This window comes from Microcaecilia unicolor, chromosome 9 (genome assembly GCF_901765095.1).
Source record: "Microcaecilia unicolor chromosome 9, aMicUni1.1, whole genome shotgun sequence".
Classification (NCBI taxonomy): domain Eukaryota; kingdom Metazoa; phylum Chordata; class Amphibia; order Gymnophiona; family Siphonopidae; genus Microcaecilia; species Microcaecilia unicolor.
Window position 1 is genome coordinate 50,707,436 of NC_044039.1, and position 27,544 is coordinate 50,734,979.

Below are 27,544 nucleotides of genomic sequence, written 5' to 3' on the forward strand. Positions count from 1 at the left end.
GTTTCCATTATGGCTGAAAATCGGAGTTGGCCATCTCATCTAACCCCAGCGAGCAATTTGGCCGGCGCCAAGCGTAATTCGAAAATACACTTGGCTCTGCCCCTTCGCAGAGCCGGCCCTGAAGATGGCCGCCCATCGATTTGGCCAGCGCCGTTCAATTATGCCCCTCTAAGTGTAAAAGACTGGATAGCACACCTGTAGCTGGACTGCTGTCTGTATCTCAGTATTATAGAGTTGTTTAATTAATACTTCTTCAGGTACTAGGAATATTATATGAATATAAAGAGCCTTAAGATTATATAATATAATGTGTAATTTATTTACTGTTTGCTTCTCAGAAACTAATTAAATGTGATTAAAACTAATGAAAATGTAATTGAAACTCTAATGAAAATACTCCTCTTGTTATCCTAATTAGAATAATGACTATAAATGAAGAGTTGTTCTAGGGGTGGTTGAGTATTAGGCAACATGCCAGACCTTTGAAGGCCAAACCCTTATGGCCTCCCACAGAGCACACCAACTCTCTTGATACCATAATCTCAAAAATTCCTGAAATTGCTGGAGATGTTTGGCTCACAGCGTTTTTTTCACAGGTTACAGGGCACTTATCTTTATGCTGGTCCTACACTGATGTTTATATTAGAGGTCAGCATGAAGGGTGATTATTGCTGTTCCATGTAGGTTTTCACCTTTAGATAAATTTTTTCAGCCCTTTTAATTTGAGCATCTCATCTGACCCCAGCATGTGTTTTTTAAAATCTTCACTGTAAAGGTCTCCTAGTATCTGATACAGTCAGCACTCCCCAAATCCTTAATCCAGGACAGTCCACGGTTGGCTAGCATAAAGACTTTGTTTTTAAGATAGTAAGAAACCGTATCTGCCCCAATAGCCCTGTTAACATGTATTATGGTCACCCATATTAACAGTGTGGCATCCTCCCTGACCATTAGCCTGCATTATTACAAAACTAGTAAAAAAGGCCCGTTTCTGGAACGAATGAAACGGGCGCTAGCAAGGTTTTCCTGGGAGTGTGTATGTTTGAGAGAGAGAGCCAGAGTGAATGTGCGGGTGTGTGACAGAGTGAGACTGTCTGTGTGACAGTGTGTGTGTGAGAATGAGAGTGTGTGACAAGGCCCCCTCCCGTGTTCCTAATGCCCCTCACCCCGTTCCCTCCCCTCATTTTCCTCCTCCTTCCCACACTTTGGGTTCCTTAAGGCTTTCAAAAGTCTATGTACCCCTGTGGCCCTAACGTCCAGTATCCGGACACCCCACCACTTTCCTCCTCACCCCTCCCCCAAGATGTAATACTTTCACGTCCTTCATTTTTTAAAAAAAGTGTCCTATCTACCCTGTGTACAAATGCTCGGCATTCAGATTGTGTTGCTCTCGGAAATTTTCATTTCTTTCATTCATTCAGAACTTGCCCCTTGCCCCCCCCCCCCCCCCCCCCTGAACACTTTTGGTTTCTTCAGTCTTTTAAAATTCTCCTATGTATCCTGTGTGCTAATGGCCAGCATTGAGATTGTTTTCCTGTCCCAAATTTGCATGTCTTTCAGTCATTCACAACTCCCCCCCCCCCCCTTCTCCAGTTTAACACTTTTGTTTCCTTCAGACTTTTAAAACTCTCCTATCTACCCTGTGACCTAATGCCCAGCATTCAGATTGTTTTCCTTTCCCAAATGTTCATGTCTTTCAGTCATTCAGAACTCCCCCCCTCCCCCCAGTTAACACTTTCGGTTCCTTCAGTCTTTTAAAACTCTCCTATCAACCCTGTGTCCTAATGGCCAGCACTCAGATTGTTTTGCTTTGCCAAATTGTCTGTCACTGATGTCACTGAGGTCAGTGCGTGCCTGCCTAGCAGACCACTTCCGGCAGGCACGGTCCCAAGCACATCCTGTTGGAGGTGAGAATTATTATATAGGATCTTGCATTAGGTGTGTAACTTGGGATTTAATGCATGTTAACACTCTTGATTCCATATTAGCTCTTTAAGCGTTTTGTTAAATGCTTAAAACACATGAAAACTCATGTTAAACAGGTAGGAGAAAAGTTTGTAACTTGGCGCCTCAAATTAGGTGCCACAGTGGAGTGCAATCAGTGCAAATTCTATAAAGGCACATAGGCTTGCCTAAGACTTTATAGAATACTAGTGCAAACCTGTTTTGATGCACCAGAAGTTAGGCACAATCACTCAGGTAGTGTAAGTGCACCATGCAATTAGTGCAACTGATAGTATTCTGTAAGTTGTACACATCGCTTGGCATGGTACCTGTGGTCCACCAGTGCTACGGCCATGTGTGTGCTCCCTTGCAGTTATGCACCATAGCAGTTACTTGCTACTTTATAGAATAGTGTGTAGTGCATTTTGGTGCATATCTGCTAATTAGGGCAGCACTTATGTGCGCAAACCATAACTGCATGTGCCCATTTCATGAGCCCATTTCTAGAACTGCCTCTCTAATGTATTCATAAATAGGCTCTTAAATGGTTATTTGAGGCACTGAGATACAAAGGAGATAATTCTAAAGTTAGATGCTAAAATGCTGGGCACTAAACATGAATTCTATATTGGCAATTACATAGTGTAAGTCTGCATTTAATTGTCTAACTTTAATCGCAACCACTTATGCCATGTCAAAGGCTGGTGTAAATGCTCAGGCCTAAAAGCTGGCTGTTTCACGTGTAAGTGACAGTATTCTATAATCTTAGCATGTAAGTGCTGGGAATGCCATTGACCCTCCTATGTCATGCCAGTGCCCCTCCCCTTACACCCTAGCATAGGCAGAGGGGGGGGGGGGGGCATGATCTCTCACCTCCCTCAGGAAGGATGCTTTCTCATTGAAGAGGGACTGAAGAACTGTCCAGCCTCTGTCCATGGGGAAGCTCTTTCTTTTACATCCTTCCAGAGGCAGCACCCCCCACCCCCACACTCCTCCCCCCTCCTCCATTTCTATATATTGCTTGTGTATATATTTTGGAGAGAAGAAAAGAAAATTCCTTGAAAAAGTTGTAGTTTATTTAAATATACAGCAATCTTTATGTTTTCTAACAGTATATAGATGTGTACATATTTTTACAGTATTCTAAATGCAGTCCAAAGGGTGCACAAGCTGTCTTAAAACTTTACAGGGTGGTCAACATGTTTTAACAGTGTGGGCAACATGGTCTGAAAATATAAATTTGGCAGGCTGGACAACACTGCCTATATTGATGTTACGGGGTTGGACAAGCTATTTTTTATCTTTAACTGGGTGGACAACATGTAAACGTTACATGAATGTGGTTAGGGTGTACTACATGTTTCAATTATACAGATGATGACGGGGGGACAACATCTAACAATACTTAAAGTGTTAACAAGGGTGCAGCATTTTTTAAAAATAAATTTTAACAGGGTGCAGAACTTTTTTCATAATGTTAATCTTTACAGGGTGCATAGCAGAATGTCATAAAACCACAAGGCGAGACCACCCACTCCGCAGATGTTCTGCACAGCCGTCAGGCAGTCCTGTATATGTGCTCTGCAAAACAAAAAATGTCATCAGTAAGGAACAATGCAGGGAATTAAAAAAGTTGATACAACCTGCACTATACTGCTAGTAGTGTAGTTGCCTAAACAATGAGACATCACATTCGTCATTCTTGCTAGTGAACAAGGAAAATGACCTCAAACACCCAGACACCTGGGAGCCCTGTGCCTTGACTGGGGTTATGCATACTATCATTGGTCAAAAAACATTGCTGTCACACCAAAAACATTGTTTTCTTTGGTTGTAGAAACAATGTGTCCCCAACCACATTTTTTTTTTTTGGGGGGGGGGGGGGGGGGGTTGTATAATGTGTCACGCCTCAAAACCTGCAACTTTATATAGCTCTGTGCACAGTCTTAAAAAAAAGAGGGGGGACTGAAACACTTTTCTTAGACCCAAGGTGGGCCCTGCCATCTCCAATACCGTTGCTGTAACGCTTGAAGGCCGAACCACAGGAACACAGTCAGCAGTCCAGAGGGGAATGATGTATTCTGCATGGAGACACAAAACAGCAATATCAGTGAGACAGAGAATAATAAAGTTAGGCCAAGTCACAGGAACGCAGGCAGCAGTCTGGAGGGGAATGTTTTCTGCACAAAGACATTAAAACAGTATCAGTAACAGTCTTACATTTTTTTTTTTTTTAAAAGGACTGAAACACTTATCTACCTAAACTTTAGGAAATCTGTCAAAACACACTAAACCTAATACAGGCAGGGTTTTCATCCCCAAAATGTAAAATTCAAGTTGAAGGTGAGGAGATGAGACTGAGGTGTCACTGATATTCCAGCATATTTTAAACTGTAGTTTCAACATTGTGTCAGTGTATTTTTTTGTTCTCAGCTATGTGCCAACATAGTTTATTGCAGCATAGTATGGGATATCTCAGCCGAACCCACAGCATTTTGGCCCTCGGGAGGTTTAAGGTCAGGAAGTGTCTGATCTGGAATCCTCAGACCTGTGTCATTGGGAACTCTGGGCTTTGTTGAAAAGGGCAGTGAAATAGAAGGAATTACTTCTAGTGTAGATCCTTTTCAATCACTTCTGTATATTTAGCATACTTTAGGCATACTTTAGGCATTTTCAGTGCTTTAAACTTCCATGCTCTTTATATAACATTAGTTAAAATATTGATAATAGAGCTAATTCTTAACACAGTAAAAAAAAATTATTCAATAAAAAAACTACTGGTCAATATTCAGTTGTCAGTGTTTCTTTAAATGCTGGCTGCTGCTGCTGGCTGAATTAAACCCAAATGTTTTGCGCCGGTTCCTATTCAGGTACCAACATTGAATGGGTATTCAACGGCCTGCTGGGAGTCATCTGGGTATCACTGATATTCAAAAGCGATACCCAGATAGCTACCTGGTTAACTTAGGACAGCCCTTTTGTTATCCTAAGTTGGCTGGATATTTATCTGCATACTGCTGCTGAATATCAGTGGTTCTCTAGTGACGCCCAGTTCATCCCAGACTCTGCCCTCATATCGCTCTGGCACTAGTTGGATAGTTCTACAGTGGTTTGCCCAGGTATTTACCAGGACTAAGCAGGTATGTGCTGCTGTATATCTGTGTTTGGCATGGTCAGTGCTAGTTAACCAGGTAGGAGTACATAAGCATCACCATACTGGGACAGACCAAGGGTCCATTGAGCCCAGCACCCTGTCACCGACAGCGGCCAAAAGAACAAGCAATTTATCCCGCCCATCCTAATCCATTCAATAACATTCTATGGCTTTTTCCTCCAGGAAGCCGTCCAACCCTTTTTTGAAGTCCGGTAAGTTAACTGCCTTAACCACCTTTTCCGGCAGCGAATTCCAGAGTTTAACTACGCGTTGAGTGAAGAAATATTTCCTCTGATTCATTTTAAATTTACCACACTGCAGCTTCATCGCATGCCCCCTTGTCCTAGTATTTTTGGAAAGCGTAAACAGACGCTCCACATCGACCCTTTCCATTCCACTCATTATCTTATAGACCTCTATCATATCTCCCTGCAGCCACCTTTTCTCCAAGCTGAAGAGCCCCAGCCTCTTCAGCCTATCCTGATAGGGAACTGTCCCATCCCCTGTATCATCTTTGTTTCCCTTTTCTGCACCTTTTCCAATTCCACTATGTCTTTTTTGAGGTGCGGCGACCAGAATTGAACACAATACTCGAGGTGCGGTTGCACCATGGAGCGATACAACACTGTTAACTAGTGCTGAATATCAACCCTATAGTGCACATTTTTAAAATGCTTTTTTCTTACATTGGTTCCTTAAATTCTAAAGAGCCAGGTAGCCAGATGAATTCATTCTCAGATATGTAACTCCTCTTTGGGGTACTGTGCTATACAACAGATGAGGACAGTGCCTAACTTCTATCCTTCCACTGGTTCTGATACAGATGAGATATTGAGTTTCCCAGGAGAGGTGGTCTAGGGGTCCTCATACATTGTTCTTTAAGTATCTCCTTAGTACTCTTTATAAAGAGGGCTCTGTCAATCTGCCTTCACCCAAACATGTACCCTAATTCAGGCACTTTAATAGGAAGGGCCTCCAAAAAGTAACAGAAGTCAGTATTCAGTGGAACAGCACTGCATAAAGATACACGCATAAGTAATCCATATATCTTTATGCATATATTCACCCAAGCTGTCCATGAAAGCTATGGATATTTTCCAATATTTGATAGGATTATTGCAATTTGCTCTTTCAAGGTTTACACATTCAGGATCTGAGGCATCTCCAATTGATCCAAAATACAGCAATAAAAATTATAGTAGGCATGTGACCTTAAGGAAGATCATTGGTTGCCTGTGGCAGTTAAAATTCTTTATAAACTACTTACATTGATAACACCAACTGTGTTCTTCTGGTTTTCCATTGTTCTTGTCACAATATTTAACTCCCCATGTTCCAGGCAGAACCTTAGGTTCATCCAATCAGCACTATTGCATCTTTCTGTCAAATGTGTGACAAACATACCCACAGTTTACTGTTTAGCGTTATTGGCCCCTCCCTTTGGAATAATCTTCCTCTTTATTTGAGCCTAGATTCTTGGCATTCAAGACATGTCTAAAGACCTATTGATATGAAAAAACGTTCTATCCATGAGGGTGAGAATAACTTGGGATTGGGATACATACTGGGATACATGATGCATTGCCCCTCTTACTTCTCTTTCTCTTTTTCTTGTTGTGATATGCAACTTTCTTTCCACTTAAATTTCATTACAATTCTTATTGTAAACTGCTTAGTTGGCACAATGATAGGCAGTATATCAAGAATAAATTGAACTTGAACCTAAGCTGTCCATTAAGTTTGGACTACTAACTTTCAGAGATGCCAAGGATGTCCCATCCCGAAGCTGGATATTTACTACCGCTATGCTGGAGAATGCTGGAGGTTTTTCTCACAGGCCCCAGTCATGTATACAACTAGTTCTGGCAGATGTACATTTCAAAACCTGACATATTATGAATCAATAAATTAAAAATAAAAGTAGTTTTTTCTACCTTTGACATCTGGTCATTTTATTTTTCTAATCACATTGGTTCTAGTCTCTGGTTTCTCTTTCCGCTGTCTTCTCTTAACTCTCCTGCCAGGGTCTCTTTGCCTATTTTGCATTTCTTCTCTCTCTGTGTCTACCGTTTGTCTTCCTTTTACATTGCTGTTTACCCTGTCCAGTATTTCCCCTGTGTCCCTGCCCCTATCCTCCCATCATGTTCAGCATCTCCTTTCTGTGTTCTTATTCTTACCCTATCCAGCAGCACCCTTCTGTGTCTGTGTCCCTCTGACCCCTCATATGTCTCATATCATCCCTCTGTGTCCATAGTCCCCCTGTGTCCAGCATTGCTCTTCTGTGTCACTGTCCTTCCCCATGTCCAGCTTCTCTCCCTCTTTTTTCCTTCCCTCCTGTTCTACTCCCCAGTATTTCGCATCTCTCCCTCTCTCTTCCCTTCCTCCTGCCCTTGTCCCCATGAATTTAGCAAGTATCCCTCTCTGTTCCCCCTTGTGGGTCCAATATCTCTCCCTCTTCTCCTTTCCTTCACTGGTCCCAGCATAATTTTCACTCTCTTCCCCCATCCCCCCCCCCCCCAAGGATCCAGTTATCTCTTCCTCTGCCTCCTTCCACTACAGGCTCTGACATCATTTACATTCCTTCCCCCCCTTACAGGTCCAGTATCTCTTCCACACCCCCCTCCTTCAGTCTGGACATCTCTCTCCCCTCCATCTTATCCCCCCCCCCCCCCACGGTCTTTTAAACTTGCCCTAGATAACTGCCAGCAGCAGAAGCACTGAAAATGGACTGCCTAGGCCATCTGTGGGAACTCCTTCTGCTGATTCGGCCTCCTCTGATTCTACTTCCTCTTTCTTGTTGCATAGGACCAGCAGAGGGAAGGACCCACAGACTGGCCTAGGCAGCCCATTTTCAGCGCTTCTGCTGCTGGCAATGATCTAGGGCAAGTTTTAAAAACTGGGGGGGGGGGGGGGGGGGGGGAGGGAAATATGAGTGAGAAATGTGAAACCAGGGGGGGGATAGCAAAAGAAGGAGGAGAGATGCCATACTATGAGGTTGAGGTAAGGGTGGGAGTAAGGAGCTAATGCTGGAGAGTACTTTGGCATGTGAGCTGGAGACGGTGGTCAAATGTGCATGTTACATGCCTAAAGCATGTGACTTGGTATGTCTGAACTTTATGTGGAAAGGTTAGCCATATAAAATTAAAGAATAGTTTTTTTCTGTGCTTTGATGCCATGCATAGTATGGTATTTGGTTGTGTTGCCCTGCCTTGTGGAATAGGGTCCCTATATAGATCTGGCTTTAGCTTGAGATCCAGAAGGCTATGAAGACCTGGTTATTTCAGGCAGTCAGTTGTGGTGAAGGAGAGTTGGGCTTTTGTATCACACAATAATGATAGTATTCTATAATTTAACTGTGTACTCTGCCCACAGTCCACCCAGACTCAACCCAGGTGTACATTCAAGTTCAAACTACGTACCCTTACATTTAGGTGCCAGTTTTATAGAATAGCACGTAGCCAGAATATTGGCATTTACATGCATGTGTATACTCATGCACACGTAGATGTTCTTGGCACCTAAATGCTGGTACCTTCTTTATAAAGTACCCCTACTGTGGCTGCCACTATGCAGATAAATGCTATCAAATAGCCAATCCATAGTTGTTAACATTTGGGTTTATTTTACTTGTTTGGCAACAAATTTTGCTTCTCTGCATCTGGTGTTTCTTGAAGTTGAACTGATAAAGGGCACCTGCATAACCTTACAAACTGAAATGAGAAATCCGGCTTTTATGTTTCAGGCTGATTTAAACTCAGATGTCCAGGATGAAGCCGGGTCTTTTTATGGGGTCTCCAGTCAGTATGAAAGTCCTGAGAACATGATTATTACCTGCTCAACAAAAGTCTGCTCCTTCGGAAAACAAGTGGTGGAGAAAGTAGAGGTACAGTTAAGAGCTGATAGAAGGGAATCTCATTGTTAGAAAGTCAAATAATTTGGGATAAAAAATTGAAAATGTTTCCAAAGGGGATGGGGGATGGGAGGGTTCAATCAAATGCTGATAGCATTGTATATGTTTTACTAAAACACAAGTTGAAAAGGTTTGTCATGAGTTTAGACCAGTGGTTCACAACCCAGTCCTTGGGACACAGCCAGTCAGGTTTTCAGGATATCTACAGTGATTATCAGCGGCATAATCGAAAGAGAAGGACGCCCATCTTCCAACACAAATCTCAGGGTCGCCCAAATCGGCATAATCGAAAGCCGATTTTGGGCGTCCTCAACTGCTTTCCGTCGCAGGGACGACCAAAGTTCATGGGGGCGTGTCGGCAGTATACCGAAGGCGGGACAGGGGTGTGGTTAACAGATGGGCATCCTCGGCTGATAATGGAAAAAAGAAGGGCATCCCTGATGAGCATTTGGCTGACTTTAATTGGTCCAATTCTTTTCATGACCAAGCCTCAAAAAGGTGCCTGAACTGACCAGATGACCACTGGAGGGAATCGGGGATGACATCCCCTTACTCCCCCAGTGGTCACCAACCCCTTCCCATCCCCCCAAAAAATTAAAAACATTTTTTTCCAGCCTCTATGCCAGCCTCAAATGTAGGAGTTCCCTTATATGGTACTTAGGCCCCTCCCAGTGCATCCCAGGATGCACCGAACGGGGACGAGGTGCCGCCATTTTGAAGAGGGTAAGCCCAGAGGCAGGAGGGAATAGGTGTCCCTCCTGCTTCCTACCAAAGGTATGTGGTGAGGGGTCTGGGGGTGGGATGCACTGGGAGGGGCCTAAGTACCATATACCACCAGGGCCAGTGTGACTACGGGGTTGGGCTCAGCTTGGCCTGGCCGGGGGCCTGCCAGGTCGGGTTGGTGGGCCTGCTAGACCACCAGGCTAATTTGGGGGGGGGGGGAGGGTCAGAAGGGATCCACCGGACCACAAGAGTTTTTTTTTTAAGTTTGGGGGGTTGAGAGGGGTTCACCGAACCACCAGTGATTTTATTTTTGTAGGGTTGGAAGGGGTCCACCGGACCACTGGGGATTTGTTTGGTTGTGGGGGAGGCTCGGGCTTGGAAGGGTTTGGGGGGTAAGGGGCTGCAGTGTGCTGCCATTCTGACTTTCCTGTCAGTGCCTGAGCCAGCCAGCGCTTAGGCACTGTCAGGAAAGTTAGCACAGGTCCCTAATGACAACTCAAGAGCTGTTGGTAGTTTTCAGTTGTTAGGGTCCTGTGCTAACTTTGCATGGAATCACTAATGAGCTAATTTTAATACTAGCAAGCTCATTGGCATAGGACTTTCGGTCACTGCTTACGTGCACGGTAAAGCAGTAGCCGAAAGCCTCTGTGCATTAATGTTTCTGTCTAAAACCAGTCTAAATGAAACATTGCAAGCCCGGTTTACTTTGAGCATCTCCCCATGACACACTTAAAGAATCTGTGTGCAGAATAGGATGATCAGATTTAGGGCAAGCTGCTTCTTCTTGAGAAGTTAGAAGGTGCAGTAGAGAGAAGGTAAGCAAAGGGTTCCCTCATGTGGACATGTTCTGCTATAGCATCTGTGCTGTGAAATGTTAGAATCAAAGCCCTTGAGTAGTTCCCAAACTATTCTTGTGAATGAACCCTGAAAGGGAACAGCGGGGAAATATGTGATGTAATAGGAACATCTTGCACAAGGACAAGGAGCTGTGAAGAGCCACCAAATGTGTACATTACTCATCCTATCGTTCCTGTTACTTAGTCACCACCTCTGACTTCATCAGTAGATCTTTCCTGGTTGCATTTTAATAACAGCATCACGTTGCTTGGACCTTTTCATTAAAACTCAGAGTATCCATACCAATTCTTTGAACCCCAACAGTTGGATGAGTTTTTAAAAGGAAAAGAGAGTTTAGACCCGAATGTAACACTGTAAAGCAGCTTGGAGTTAGTTAGCAGAGCAAGGCACAGTCTTTGGTTTAATAGAGTTATAAACTGGATATTGATATTGATTGATAGCAGTTGTGTATTTTCGAATTCTTGGATCATTTCTTTAACTTTGTGGTTGATAGCAATCTTGCCATTTTCTTGCTTATTTTATTTCCTTATATTTTTCAAGTATTGTGTATTATTATTCTTGAATGAATATTATGTAAACTAAAATGCTTATAAATAAATAATTAAAAAAAAAACCCTGAGTATCCATGATAAATACGCATGAGATAGATTTGCCTGTACTGCCTCCCCTGTATGCAAATCTATCTCATGCATCTTCATTGTGGATCTCCTGAAAACCAGACTGGCTGAGTGTATCCTGAGGACTGGATTGAGAACCCCTGATACTCCTTTTCCTTTAAAAAAGCCTGCAGGAATGCTAAGATCTGCTTATAGCCTAAATAAATAATATATGCTAACAAGTCAGAGTTAGAAGGAGGAGCGTTTTGTAGGGGGAGAAAGGAACATACATGCCTTTGTATCATTTTGATGCAACCAACCATGTTGTTTGGTAGTGTCTTGGGCATAAAGCTTTAGGGAACACATTTCAAAACAACCTGTCAAGGTGCGAAGACCATGAGTACTTTGCACCTGTGAACTTTGATAAATAAAAATTTGTGCAATCTCTTTATTATTTGACACAACATCTGCTCCAATTAACTTCTCTAATAGCAATACATTCTCATTAAATTCCTTAACATTTTGAAATCTGCCTTATAACATCCAAGTATCTGGCCTCCCTCAAAATCTCTCCACGTCTCCATCCCTCCAATCCAAATAACTTCTCAATATTATACCTTGTTGTACACCCCTGATTTACCCAACTCCTCAGTAGTGTAGCCACGGGGTTCTGGCCCCCTCCAAAAGTGTGGTACCCGTGGAGTGACTGGCAGGAATGCCCAAGCCCCACCAGTTGCAGTGGTTCGGCAGCGAAAAAGTTGGCAATGGGCTTTTGCCAACACCCGCATGCGTGGGAGTGCTGGCATCAGTGGCTGAAGCAAGCTGCTGATTTCTTCATCGTTCAGGCTGCAGGGAAGGGGACTCATGCAGCGGACCACTTTGGGTATCCCCACCAGTAAATGTAGGATTTACTGGGGGGGGGGGGGGGGAGGAAGGAGAGATGAGAAAAAAATGCATTTCCCTCAATCCACCCCCAGGTCCCCCCAAAATGGACTTTTGCCTATGGCCCTGTTCCTGCCCCCTCCCCATTCTACATCCTCAAAATATTAAAAAGCAACATTTAGAGCCTCATAGTTTATGAATTCAAAAATGGCTTCCAGGTCTGTACATACTGTATCACAGCTCTAAGCCCTGCCCTACACAGAAACATTCCTTGCACAAATTTATAAAGTGAAAATCTGCACCTACTTTCTCTTTAAAAACCTTCCACAATGCTAGCCTGCGATATGTGCTTGCTTTTTTGTGCAGGCTGTTTGCCTAGTAAATAATGTGCACATTTAAAAATGTCATACATATGCACTAGTTCCTAATTCTCCCCAAAACACATCCCAGGAATTTTTCCCCTTAACCAGGCTAAACATACACACTGCACTATACTGCAGCCCCCACTCCCCACCACCACAGATGTTCAGTTTTCATGCAGGCGTGAAAGCCGAGCAGGTGTGGAAGGGGGGACGTGACAGCAGCAGCTCTGAAATACTGCTGCTGGCTGCATAGCTTAGAGAGTTCTGTGGCTGGACATAAGGAGGTGGTCATCAGCTGGGGAAGCTTGGGGACAGCCCTTCTACCCGGATAAATTGCCTTTTCAATGTATCGTCTACATACCCTTTTTTTTTACCTTTTTCCCCTTTCAGACAGAATACGCTCGATATGAGAGCGGACGCTACTTGTATCGTATCCACCGCTCGCCCTTATGTGAGTACATGATCAACTTCATTCACAAATTGAAACATCTGCCAGAGAAGTACATGATGAACAGTGTGTTGGAAAACTTCACAATTTTACAGGTAGGATTCATAGATTCTGTTGATTTGTGTGTTTTATACCCATTTTTCCATCTGTGCCATTAAAACAAGGCTTTCTACAGGGTTCAAGATTTATTTTATTCGATACACCGCCTTAGAACATAAGTATTGCCATACAAACCAAAGGTCCATTAAGCCCAGTATCCTGTTTCCAAAAGTGGCCAATCCAGATTACAAGTACCTGGCAAGAGACCAAAATAGTAAAATAGATTTTATGCTGCTTATCCTAGAAATAAGCAGTGGATTTTCCCCAAGTCTATATTTATAATGGCTTATGGACTTTTCTTTTGTTCGAAAAATGGCTGATTTTTCATGCAGAACGAAGTGTAATGGGGGAGAATACAGAATCAGATACTTAGATGAAAACAACGGGAATCCTATATAATATATTTTATAGACCAAGACTAATATCTTATAAACTACGTGATATTCAATAGGCAACCAATTTCAACCTTTAATAACGGAGTCACGTGATCAATTTTTTTCGCACTAAAGATTAATTTGACTGCTGTGTTTTGGACTAATTGAAGCCATCTAGACTCTGTCTTGGAGAGCCATTTGAAGAGTGTGTCAAAGTAGTTGAGGTGTACAGTCACTAGTGAGTGAATGATGATACGTAGGACCAAGGGAGGTCTTACTTCACCAGTTTGCTTCATTTCTTTGAAGGCATGAATAAACATGTGGTAAAGGTGAGCCAATTGATGTAGTGTATCTAGATTTTCAGAAAGCTTTGCCAAAGTACTCATGAGAGACTCCTAATAACATTAAGGAGTCATAGAATAGGAGGCAGTGTCCTTCTATGGATTAAGAATTGGTTATTGGACAGAAAACAGAGGGTAGGGCTAAATGGCCATTTTTCTCAATGGAGGAGGGTAAATAGTGGAGTGCCATAGGGATCTGTACTGGGACTAGTGCTATTTAACATGTTTATAAATGATCTGGAAATTGGAACGACGAGTGATATGATTAAATTTGAAGATGACGAGTGAAACTATTCAAAATTGTTAAAAATGCATGCGGATTATGAAAAATTGCAGGAAGACCTTAGGAAATGGATATGTGGGCATCCAAATGGCAGATGAAATTTAATGTAGACAAATGCAAAGTGATGCACTTGTGGGAAGAATAATCCGAGTCATAATTATCTGGGTCCACTTGAGGAGGCAGCATTCAAGAAAAAGACCTAGGTGTCATTGAGACAATACGTTGAAATCTCTGCCCAGTGTGCAGCAGCAGCCAAAAACCAAACAGACGCTAGGAATAATTAGGAGAGGGATGCAAGACAAGACCAAAATATGTAATGCCTCTGTATTGCTCCAATGGGGCGACCTCACTCGAGTATTGCTTTCAATTCTAGTGTCTGTAGTCTCAAAAAAGAATAGCAGAATTAGAAAAGGTTCAAGAAAAGCAAACCAAAATGATAGAGGGGATGGAACTTCTCCCATATGAAGAAAGGCTAAAGAGGTTAGGGCTCTTCATCTTGGAAAAGAGGCAGCTGAAGTGGGATGTGATTGAGGGCTACAAAATCCTGAGTGATGTGGGGCAGGTGGAGGTGAATTGATTTTTCACTCATTCAAAAAGTACAAAGACCATTTTAAATTTTTACATTGTAGCTTCATCGCCTGCCCCCTAGTCCTAGTATTTTTGGAAAGTGTAAACATTCGCTTCACATCTACCCGTTCAACTCCACTCATTATTTTATAGACCTCTATCATATCTCCCCTCAGCTGCCTTTTCTCCAAGCTGAAGAGCCCTAACCGCTTTAGCCTTTCCTCATAGGGAAGTCGTCCCATCCCCTTTATCATTATCGTCGCCCTTCTCTGCACCTTTTCTAATTCCACTATATCTTTTTTGAGATGCTGGCGACCAAATTGAACACAATATTCGAAGTGCGGTCGCACCATGGAGCGATACAAAGGCATTATAACATCCTCATTTTTGTTTCCATTCCTTTCCTAATAATACCCAACATTCTATTTGCTTTCTTAGCCACAGCAGCACACTGAGCAGAAGGTTTCAACGTATCATCAATGACGACACCTAGATCCCTTTCTTGGTCCGTGACACCTAATGTGAAACCTTGCATGACGTAGCTATAATTCGGGTTCCTCTTTCCCACATGCATCACTTTGCACTTGCTCACATTAACGTCATCTGCCATTTGACGCCCAGTCTCGTAAGGTCCTCTTATAATTTTTCACAGTCCAATTGATTAAGAACAGTACTACGGGTCCTTGGAGAAAGGACATGTATATAGCATTTCCAAATTAAATAGAATTCTCTTTGTCTCTTAAATGTTTTACGCACATCTCGTAATTCCATCAAGAGTAACGCATGTAGTCTATTACGCCACTGCCAATATGAAGGAGCTTCTGTTTGGACCCAGTTGACTAAAATGCATTTTTTCCCTATAAGAAATGCTCTGTATAGTAGCAAGTTATGATGAGCAACGCCTGTTCCTCTCAGAGTCTCCACACCCAGTAAGGCATTTTCGGGACCTACCCGAATGTGCTTGTTCAATATACGTCCCATGAAATTAACTCACTTTTGTCCAAAAGTTCTTTATCTGTGGACACTCCCACAAGGCATGAAAGTAGGAGCATTCCTGAAACCTCCACATTTCCCACACTTTGGCAAATCTATTCCCCCCATTTTATATAGCCGCAATGTCGATGTGTATGCTCTAAACAGCACTCTGCCCTGACATTCTCTAAGATCAGCATTGTAGATTTTCTTTGGAATTTGTCTCATGCTCTTCAATATCAATTGTGTTGTAATTTCCTTATGCAGATCTATTGACCACTTTTCCGAAATGTGTGTCAGTACTCTCTGTTTGCTATTCTGCATTATTCTTTTATGAAGTAATGATATCGATATTGCTTCCTCAGTGGGTGTATCAAAAAGTTGATCTAATACACTAGGTACATCAACAGCAAGTGAGTGATCGGGAATACTCGCAACATAATGGGAGATCTGTTGATATGCAAATTGGTCCCCCCACGTTATGTCTCCAAGACCCAGAGAATCTATTTTCCTGATATGCCCTTCACCATCTACTATGTCCTGTAGATGTGTAAGCCCCATTTGTTGCCATCTTCTAAAGCGTGGGCTTTCTATACCTGGAAGAAACTCCCCATTCCCTATGATGGGTAATAATCTGCTATGATGTGCATCAAAATGACAAATCCTGCTTAAATCTTTCCATGGCAGTCGAAGGGGTCGAATTACTATGTTGTTTCGTAAATGTGCTGGCAGTGCAGTGTGCTGTGCCTGTAACACATAATGCAAGGACGCACCCAATCCTCTTCCACCACCCTCGGGGTATAATGTGAAGTGCCTCTCATCCAGTCCCCTATATGTCTCATCAAGCAAGCTTTATTATATTGATAGAGGTCTAAGACCCCAAAGCCCCCCCTGTCCCAAGGATCTAGCATGTGTTGCCATCTTATCTGTGGTCGCTTTTTATTCCAAAAGAATTTAGAGAGTAGGCTCATCAATCTTTTCCAGTCCACTTTAGTTAAGTAAAGAGGCAAGGTTTGAAAGCAGTAGAGCCACTTTGGGAAAATTATCATATTAAATAAAGAGACCCTTCCTAATAGTGAAACCGGCAGATTGGACCACCTGCTCAACATATGTTTTGTATAATCAAACAGGCTGGTTATATTCAGTTTATATAAATGTGTGGGATCGCCCGGTAACTGGATGCCTAGATATGTAAAGGTATTATCAGTTCTCCTGAAAGGACAGGTTAAACTTGCCCATTCCTCTTCCTGCATATACAATGGTTGTATCTCAGATTTTTCTAAATTAAGACAAAACCCTGAGAAGTCACCAAATTCTTTAAAGGTCTCCAGAATAGCTGCCAATGACTCCTTTGGATTTTGAAGAACAACCAAAAGATCATCCGCAAATGCAGAAATCTTAAATTGCTCCACTCCCAAAGAAACTCCTTTTATGTCTGTTGAATTTATAAGATCTCGAATTAAGGGGTCCAACACCATTACAAATAGGAGTGGAGAGAGTGGACATCCCTGTCTAGTACCTCTGGCAATTTCAATTGGCCTTGAAGTCACCCCATTCACCAATACTTCCGCCATCGGGTTGGTATATAATGTTTTTATGGCTTCCTTGAAGAATCCCCGGACTCCATAAGCATCTAAGGCAGCAAACATAAAATCCCACCGTACTCTGTCAAATGCCTTATGGGCATTAAAGCTGACAAGAATTGAGGGGGTTTGTTCACGTTTAAGCTGTTCCAGTGCCAGCAATATGTTTCTCAAGTTCTTAGCCACAGACCGTGTTCGAACGAACCCCACTTGTGGGTCCAGTACCAAAGAAGGGAGGAACCTGGCCAGCCTATTGGCCAATATCTTAGCTAGTAATTTGGCTTCAAAAGATAACAAAGATATGGGCCTATATGATTCTGCCTTACTTGGATCTTTCCCAGGCTTTAACAGCACAATTATCTGCGCTGTTCTCAATGAATTTGGTAGTTCTCCCTTACAGACATGTGAATTAAACACTGTGGCCAGACAAGGTGCAATATCTTCTACTAAGAGTTTATACAATTCTGAGGAAAATCCATCCGCTCCCGGTGCCTTATAGAGTGAGCTGATGCGGATATTCCAGCTAACTTCCTCCTCCACTATATCCGCCTCAAGAACATCTCGCTGTCTTTTCGTAAGCTGTGGGAGTTCTTGCCCCTCTAGATATTATGCCGCCTCCAACCCCTCATCTTCCGGCGGGGAATACAATTGGGTATAAAAAGTCTCAAAAACCCGACAAATATCTTCATTTTTATGGTGACATTCCTTGTGTGTCCTTAATCTGTGTCACCCATCTCCTACCCCCCACTTGATGGACCAATCTCGCTAATAGTTTCCCCTGTTTATTAGCATGTTTATACAATTGGTATTTGTAATAAACTAAAGAGTGTTGTGTGCGCAAATGAATCAGGTGATTTAACTCTATTTGCGCTTCCATGTATAACTTCTTGTGAGTATCCGATCGCGTCTGTCCATATATCTGTCTAAGCCTCCGTACTCGGGCTTCTAACCGTAACATCTCAGCCTCCCTTGCTTTCTTCTTATGGGCAGAATAGGAAATAATATGTCCCCGCAACACTGCCTTGGCTGCCTCCCAAAAGAGTACTGGGTTTGACTGATAACTATCTTGGTTTAGTTCTGCATAATCTTTCCATTTATCTCATATAAATGTGTGAAATACTGGGTCGGTGTATAAAGCTCTCGGGAATTTCCATTGATATGAACCCTTCGGTGTACAATCCCAGTCTATCATCATCCAAATCAGTGCATGATCAGACACTTGTGTGGGACCTATCTCTGCTTGTGTCAGTAGGTTTGGTGTATTCTGAGATATTAACAGATAATCCATTCGGGATGTGTCCCATGGGCCCTGGAAAGATGGGTATAGTCCCGCTCTCCCGGGTGCAGCAAACATAGGCGGTCGGTGGCCCAACTGTTTGGGGAGGCTAAAGGGGGCGGGGTTGGGGGTGGGGCCATGGGTGGAGCTTAAATCCATAATTGTCTGATAACACACAGAAAAAATAAATAAATAAAAATAAAAGTCACAATTAATACCTTTTATTAAATTTAGATATTAGCTATGTATCATATGTCAAAGAATAAAGTGGTTGCTCAAAGCATATACTAACCACAATCACTCAACTGCAAAACACTATGCACAACTTTGTGCAAAAATACACTCAGAACCTTACTGTACCATAAATATTACACTGGGCAGAACCTAATACACCAATATACAACCCATACGGAAAATGCAGAACGTCAACAATATGAAACAAGGGATCATAATATCACAATTCTCATGTAGAGCCAAAAAAACACCCTAATTCATGTTTAATGTGGGATAAAATGCCATAAATAAGTAAAAAATATAAACTTTTAATGTTGAGCACCTGATTCTCAAAGTGGACATATTCCAAACACTATAATGAAAATAAAATGATCTTTTCTACCTTTGTTGTCTGGTGACTGTTTTTCTGATCATGCTGGCCAAGTATCCGATTCTGCTGCTATCTGTCCTCTTTACTCCGTTTCCAGGGCTTCCTTTCCATTTATTTCTTCACTTTCCGCCTTTCTTCTTCATTTTTTGCCTTACATCCGTAAGTAAAAGCTGGGTCCTCTGCAGACTTGACTGTCCAGTGGATCCAGCTTCTGCCTATTTTCTCCATCGATGTGCAAGTTTTCTCCCTTTTCCCTCATCTTATCTCCTTCCTCTCTCTTCCCTCCCCTCCATCCATGCCCAGCATTTTTTCTCTCTCACTTCCCCTCCATCCATGTGCATCTCCTTCCTCTGTCTTCCCTCCTCTCCATGCATGTCCAGAATTTCTCCCCTTCATTCATGTGCATCTCCTTCCTGTCTTCCCTTCCCTCCATCCATGTCCAGCAACCCTCCTCTCTCTCCCCTGCCTCCCCTCCATCCACCCATGTCCAGCAACCCTCCTCTCTGTCCCCCAACTCCCCTCCATCCACCCATGTCCAGCAACCCTCCTCTCCCCTCTAGCCACCCACCCATGTCCAGCAATCTTCTCTTCCCTGACCTCCCCTCCATGCATGTCCAGCAACCCTCCTCTGTCCCCTGCCATCCCCTCTATCCACCCATTCCAGCAACCCCCCCTCCTTGCCCTCCCCTCTATCCATGTCCAGCAACCCTGTACTCTCCCCTGCCCCTCCATCCACCCATGTCCAGCAACCCTGCTCTCCCCTCTAGCCACCCACCCATGTCCAGCAACCCTCCTCTCTCCCCTGCCATCCCCTCTATCCACCCACCCATTCCAGCAACCCTCCTCTCCCCTGCCCTCCATGCACATCCAGCAATTCCCTTCTGTCCCCTGCCTCCCTCCATCCATACCCAGCCCGATTCTCCTCTCCCCTGCCTCCATCCATCTGGGCCAGCGGCGCCCTGGGTCTCCCTTTTCCCTCCCCTTGCTTACTATCTGCCCCGCGCCATCTTTAATTTACCTCCGCTCCGTCCCCAGCGTCGACTCGGCCGCATCATTTCAAAACCCGCCCTGCTGCCCGTCTCTATTCTCCCCTCGCTCCCTTCGTGACGTGATTCGTGACGCAGACAGAGTCCCGCCTTCTGACATCATTTCCTCGAGGGCGGGACTCTGTCTGCGGAACGAATTACGTCGCGAAGGGAGCGAGGGGAGAATAGAGACGGGCAGCAGGGCGGGTTTTGAAATGATGTGGCCAACGCTGGGGACGGAGCGGAGGTAAATTAAAGATGGCGCGGGGCAGATAGTAATTAACGGAAAGGGAGGGAAGGGGACACTCACGGCGCCACTCGCTCGGCTGGGGAGGCTTAGCCTCCCCAAGCCTCTTATACCGGGCATCTATGGCAGCAAACGTCAAGAGTCCAGCACTTCTAAGGTGGAGCAAACCCATGGCACTCTCCTAGAGTAATTCACCGGTCCGAGCCGCGAGGGGCCAGTGCTGTCCACCAATGTATCAAAAACCATGTTAAAATCTCCTATTATTATTGGGATCTACTCAAACTTTTGCACCTGTCTAATAATAGTCTGGAAAAACTGTTTGTCATATTGATTTGGAGCATATATGTTAACCAATAAAAGTGGTTTGTTATTAAGTGTAATTTGTTGTATTATATAACGGCCTTGTGAGTCTATGATCTTACTGTGTAGGATACATTGCACCCCCTTACGAATCAGGATTATCACCCCTGCCTTTTTGTTGACTGCTGGGCTGTCCACCATCTCTCCAACCCACCAGCGACACAATTTCCTATGTTCTGCCCCATCTAGGTGTGCCTCTTGAAGCAGAGCTATGTGTGCCTTATGTTTGTTCAGTGTCTGCATGATCTTAGAGCGCTTAATTGGAGAATTAATCCCCCCCCACCACCACATTCCATGATATGATTTTTACCATATCTCTCCCTTATTCTTTCCCTTGTTAAATCTCTCACTCTGTGTATTCATTTGAACTGGGGAGAGGTATCCCAGTTTACCCCTCACCACAATCCTCCTCTGCAGCCAAACAATCCCTCTATTTATAAACAAGAGCTTCTCCTTGTGGTGGTCCTTGTGGCGTCCCAATCCCTCCCCTTTTTCCCCTACTCCCTCCTAGTTCCTTCCTAATCCCTTCCCCCCTCCTCCTCCCAACCCCCCCCTATTCTCTTAAGTTCTCTATTAGAACTCATCACGTATAGGTGCTCTCCAGTTCCCATAGCAAACATACCCAAACTTATAACATAGCCCTACAAGAGCCTCAACTGGTCATTCCCCCCCTTCCTCCCGTCCACGCAGACACTTACATGCATCCCAATTCCCAAATAATCCTTATTACACCATTTTACCTCTGTATCCCCCCCCCCCAACATCAAACATACTTAGATGCATACTCAAAGTTCAGTACAGTCTGGTTTTGTTGATGGTCTTGGGATCTCCTTTAAATCAACGGGTACCTCAATGCCGTGTCTTAGGCCTGCCTCCATCGGTCTACCGCTTAAGCAATCAGGCATTTCCGTCTTGCTCCAGGTTGTTAATAAAATCCTGAGCTGCTCCCACATTGGCGAAGTATTTCTCTGCACCACCATGCTGAACTTTCAGTTTTGCCGGATATATCAGGGCGAATCGCATTTTTTAAAATGTAATGCCGCACAAACTGGCGCAAATTCCTTACGTGCCGCTGCTACCCGTGCCGAATAATCCTGAAAGCAAAGGATTTTCTGACCTTCATGACTCAGTTCATCTCCAGCGCGTATGGCCCGTAAGATTGCTTGTTTGTGGCCATAATGTAAGATTTTTAGTATCACTGCACGCGGCCGCGTGTTGCCGGTTCTCCTTGGGCCCAGTCGGTGCGCTCTCTCGATTCTTAATGGTCCTGGCAAGTTGTTAAGGTGTAATGATCTCGGGAGCCAGCCCTCCAGAAAAACCCCAATTCCGCATCTTTAATATTTTCGGATAGTCCAATTAAGCGCAAATTGTTTCGTCTTGATCTGTTCTCTAGATCATCCAATTTGTTTTCTAGCTCCTTGATCCACTTCCGCAGGTCTCCTGTTGGCTGTTCTGATTCTGTCATGCGGTCTTCGATGTCACTAATATGTTGTTGCATTTGATCCAGATCTAAATGGAATCCATCTAGTCTCTCGTGTGCTGCATCTGCTCGGTCAAATATTGCCTGCAGTTTTTTTATCTAAAGCAGCTTCCATTGCTGCCGTTACTTCTGCAGTAATTTCTGCTGTCCATGTCGAGCACACGCTCGAACTCGGGGACTGTTGTCCCGCCGCCATTTTAGGTTCCGCGAGTTTGGCCTTATCTTTATCTTTGCGTTGTAATTTTGCAGCCATCTCACTGCACGCTGTCAAATCACCCGAATAGAACAACTCCTTGTCTCTCTCTTTCTTATTCCGGGTTGTGGGGGCAAGTTATTCCTCGTTTTGACTTGATAAATTCGTTAGATGAGGGAAACTGGCAGGAGCTCAGCACAAACATGTCTTCACCCCTGCATCGCACCACGTGACCTTTCCTGTTTTCTATCTTTTAACCAGTTTTTAATCCACAATAGAACACTACCTCCTATCCCATGACTCTCCAATTTCCTCTGGAGTCTTTCATGAGGTACTTTGTCAAACGCCTTCTGAAAATCCATATACACAATATCAACCGGCTCACCTTTATCCACATGTTTGTTCACCCCTTCAAAGAAATGTAGATTGGTGAGGTAAGAGTTCCCTTCACTAAATCCATGTTGACTTTGTCTCATTAATCCATGCTTTTGAATATGCTATAAACAAAAGTTAAGGATTGGTAGCCATAACTTTCCATTTTAATTCCTTCTCACAGGTAGACTTTGTTTCTTGAATTGCATTGTAGCTACTTCCAATTCAGCAAGCTGAAAGCTGAGGAGTTCTCTCCTAAATTTAATATGGAAAGATGTTTCACATACTAAATTCCAACTACACTTCCTACTGACCCTTCCCTGTCAGTTAGCTTTGGTTCCCCTGTTGGGATAAGGGAGGTGTTCCCATTTTACATACTCATAGAGTAGGGAATGCTTCTCATTGTTATATGATGTCTGGACTGTGTGCAGCAACTGTGATTGTGCCAGGCATCTTTAAACATAGAAATTGAGAAAAATGAAGGCAGATAAAGACCATGTGGTCTATCCAGTCTGCCGGTCTGTGTTATCTACTTTCCCTTCCTCTCTCTTAGAGATCCTGCCTTGAGCCAAGCTTTCTTGAATTCAGGTACAGTTTTCACCTTGACCGAAAACAGGATCTTGGGTTTTGGACAAAACTGAATCTGTGACTAAAATTGGATGCTCGATTTTTGTAGAAAACAAAGGCAAAAACGAAACTGGTCCCCCCAACAGTCCACACTCCCCCCCCCCCCCGCCCCCCACTGGATCAAAAAGAGCCCCCTGACGGATCCACCCCAGTGACAGCCTTCTCCTGGATGCATAACCCCTCCCTTCCTGCCCACCCCCTTATAACAGCCCCCTCCTGGGTCTACCTTCTCATTGGTGGGTAGTAGGCCCAAGAGTGTCCCCACTCGTTTCTACCATTACTGCTAGGGATCACTGACGCATTTTGGATGAAGGCGCCAGCAGTGCAGGAGCACTGGGAATCACTCCTGCCCAGACCACTAGACTTCAAGGATTTGACTAAGATATGCCCTGGGGGGTACCTGGTGGGTGTTACATCCTTGGGCTGAGGTCTTCTGTTGGGGGAGGAGACATTTGTGGTTGTGGGGTTAGCCACTAGGAAGGGCCTCTGAGTTCGGTGGGAGGGGTGTGGTTGCTGCAGCACTATGGGGAAGCCCAAGAGGAGCTTTCATCTTATGAGGTCACTCTGCCCATTGCTTTTACTGAAGGTTGCAGGCCCCTTTAAACATGTGGCCTGGGAGCATCGGGCCACGGCTTGGCTGCCTAATGCTCCTGGGCATTATTCATTTACCACAGTGGTCAGAAAACCTGCAGTACTAAACTACCAGAGGTTGGCTAATCCCAAGGTAAATCAAGGTGCGGTAAAAGCCCACTTTTAATCACACCTTGATAACTTCCCCTTGAATAGCATTAAAATAAAACAACACAACAAAAATAATTAAAGAAAAAAGCCTACTTAAATATTGTATAGTTATGTGATGTTATTAATTGTCTTATATTTTGATGTTCTGTAGCATTTGTGAGTTTATAGATTAGTGTCTAATATGTGTTTTTTGTCCTGGAATGAGCTTGATATTTCAAAGCGCGTGTTAATTTCTATTGAAGGTTCAGTAGTCTTATGTTTTCTTTGTATTGTGCTACATGTTCTCAGAATAATAGTTTTATTTAATGACTAGTAAAAAAAGCCCGATTCTGCCTCTGATGAAACGGGCGCTAGCGGGCACGGGACTCCCTTCCCCTCCCCTTACGCTAGTCTCCTTGGTGGTCTAGAGGTACCTGTTCGGTCGGGGCAGGAAAGAAAGAGCCCCCTCTTTCCTGCCCCTAGTGGTGCTGCTAGCTGCCCTGCTGCATCGTGTGGGAGTCCGGCTCTCGGCGTTTCAAAATGGCCGCTGAGAGCTGAAGTCTCGCGAGGCAGCTTGAACTCTCGGTGGCCATTTTGAAACTCCGAGAGCCGGACTCACACACGATGCAGCCGGGCAGCAGCGCTCCGGGCAGGAAAGCGGGGACTCTTTCGTTCCTGCCCGAGCGAACAGGTACCGCTAGACCACCAGGGATAGTGGCGTAAGGGGAGGGGAGGTGACAGGGGGGAGGGAAGGTGATGAGGGGAAGAGGGGGCGATGGGGGGCGGGGCGGTACCTTTAAAGGGGTGGAGTCATGGGGCGAAAGGGGCGGGGTGATGGGCATGTCCTTGGCGGCTGCGATTTGTTGGAAGGAGAGGAGTAGCCCTACTGCTCCCCGTGCGTTCATTTGCCTTGTTGTATACGTGTTCCACCCTCGACGTCATCACGTGTGACGTGAGGGCGGGGCATGAAGACATGGTGAGTGTGGTGGCTTCACCACTATGAACTTACGAACCGGTGTGTGAGTGCCTGCAGTGACGTCAGTGTCCTCAGAACGTTGAGGGTGTGTTTTATTATAGTAGATTGTGTTTATTAGTGTTGCATAATTATTTTAGCAATGTAAAGTACTTCGATATCATATTATGATGGACAATATATTAAATAAAAATGAAACATGAAACAGAAGATACATTCAGTTAGAGTAGCATAGGTAGGGGTAACTGATCCTATGCTGTTATATAAATATTGATTAGAGGCATTGTAGTAATCTTGTTTTTCTTCTTATTTATTTTCATAGGTCGTAACAAATAGGGACACGCAAGAGACACTGCTTTGTATAGCGTATGTTTTTGAGGTGTCAGCCAGTGAGCATGGTGCCCAACACCATATTTACCGACTTGTGAAGGACTAGCAAATTTTGCCAGTGTGAGTCCATTGGGGCATCCAAGAGGAAAACTGTGCCTACACACTCTTCATGCCAAAAATTAATAATATCCTTGAAGACTTTTGATCTATTTTCAGGAAAGAGCACATTATAGTTATTTTTTGACTGCAAGTCAAAATATGTCAGTGCCATTATTTTTGCGCAGACATTGTAAGTGAAATGAAAGAGACAAGAAGGAAAGGCAAGGTTGCATGTAGGATTTCTGTTACCCAAACAGATATGGAAAGAACTCAGCACAGTTACAAGTTTTCATGCAAGTGCAGGCTCTTCCCTTCCAGCAGCATTGAGTCTTCATGTGTCTTGTTTTGTGCCATCATTTCGTAACACGGTGTTCTCCAAAATTCATCATTTAAAAAAAAATTTTAAATCAATGTATTAAATAGAAATAATTTTAAAAAATGCTCTATATCCTTTACAAAGATAAAACATGGCTGAAAGGAATCAAAAGCTTAATTGAAAATGTTAAAACTATAATATATGCATTTAGGCTTAGATACTAAAGAGAGAGCCAGTGTTAGATCCCAAGCTTTTGGTCAAGATGGCATATAAACAGTCGAAATCTTGGTTAACAGCAACAAAATACGCATGTGAAAGACAGAGGTAAATGGAATGCATATGAAAGATTGGATGTGGATTCCATGTGTATGTTCTCATATTTCAGCAATTCAGATGGCCAGGCAACTTGCTGTTACTTTTTGTGAGAAATCACAGGGCTGATTTTCAAGAGTGCTTCAGAAAGCTGGGGAAGAAGACCTGTCCAAATACTCCAGAGTCATTCAAGCGAAACCCCTTTGTTTCTTTTACCTCACTCCCATTGTTTTCCTCCTTTTACTACTGTACAGATACACATGTAGACAAGACAAACAGGAGGTTTGGGAAAATTTATTTATTACAGTAAGCAAGATTGAAATTGAAAAGAACTGTGGTCAACAAGAGTAGGGGTTTAAAATTTAGAAGCAATCTCAAAAAGGTGAGTTTTTAGGTGAGATATGAATATGGCTAAATACAGAACATGCTGTATCAACCTAGGAAGGGCTGTTGAGGTGTAAAGCACAGAAATGTGGAAAATGTGGGAGTCAGGAGTTTGCAGGGGAAGAAAAGGGCACAGATAAGACCAGTTTGTCAGACGAATTACACTCACAAGGAATGGTGGATGACAGTGCGTCTCAATCCTCTCCTGCAGGCACAGCTAAGCCAGTCAGGTTTTCAGCATTACCACTTTCAATATAAATTGGATTTCAAATATGTGCAGATCTCTCACACATATTCATCAACGGCAATCCTGAAAACCTGCTTTTCTGGGAGGCCCTTTTACTAAGCCGCATAGATGCCTACGCGCATCCTACTTATGTCAATTTGAACTAACCGTGTGGTCTGGGTGGTAATTTCATTGTTTACGCGCATCCACTAAGTCGGTGTGCGGCGCTAACTGGGCTAACTGTGTCTAATAGCTACATCTACACCAGCGCAGGCCATTTTTCTGCGCACCTTAGTAAAAGGACACCTAGCTTTGTCTCTGGGAGAGAGATGTGAAACACTAGTGTAGGGTTAAATGAGAGGAGAAAGTGATAAGGAGGCATAAAATGAAGGGACTTGTGGGTGACTAGGAGAAGCTTGAACTTTATATGGAAGTAGGTGGAAAGTCATTTAGTAACTAGAGTCCCTTGCTTTCTCTTCATCACTCCACAGTTCTTGCACACTATTCTTTTTAGTAAAAACAAGAGATTTGTGAAGCACTTGAATGGGAAAGATTGCAGACTGCATATCAAGGACTATCAATCTGCCTGTTCAGAAGGAATCCTGTTCAGAAGGAAAGGATCCTCAGGAGCTTAACCGAGATTGGATAGCAGAGTCGGTAGTGGGAGGCGGGGCTGGAGGTTGGGAGGCGGGGATAGTGCGGGGCAGACTTTATACGGTCTGTGCCAGAGCCAGTGGTGGGAGGCGGGACTGGAGGTTGGGAGGCAGGGATAGCGCTGGGCAGACATATACGATCTGTGCCAGAGCCGGTGGTGGGAGGCGGGGATAGTGCTGGGCAGACTTATACGGTCTGTGCCCTGAAGAGCACAGGTACAAATCAAAGTAGGGTATACACAAAAGTAGCA

General features: G+C 43.8%; 1 protein-coding gene across 4 annotated transcripts in view; it reads left to right on the top strand.

The window, feature by feature from the left end:
• TEAD4 (TEA domain transcription factor 4) overlaps window positions 1–27,301 on the top strand; it is a 346,867-nt gene extending 319,566 nt beyond the window's left edge. For all 4 annotated transcript variants that reach the window (XM_030214440.1, XM_030214441.1, XM_030214439.1 and 1 more), the window contains 3 exons: window positions 8,841–8,981; window positions 12,820–12,972; window positions 25,296–27,301. In XM_030214440.1, coding sequence (XP_030070300.1) covers window positions 8,841–8,981; window positions 12,820–12,972; window positions 25,296–25,409 — 408 coding nt within the window. In that variant the 3' untranslated portion in view covers window positions 25,410–27,301. The remainder of the gene's footprint in view (window positions 1–8,840; window positions 8,982–12,819; window positions 12,973–25,295) is intronic.
• Window positions 27,302–27,544: the final 243 nt, after the last annotated feature.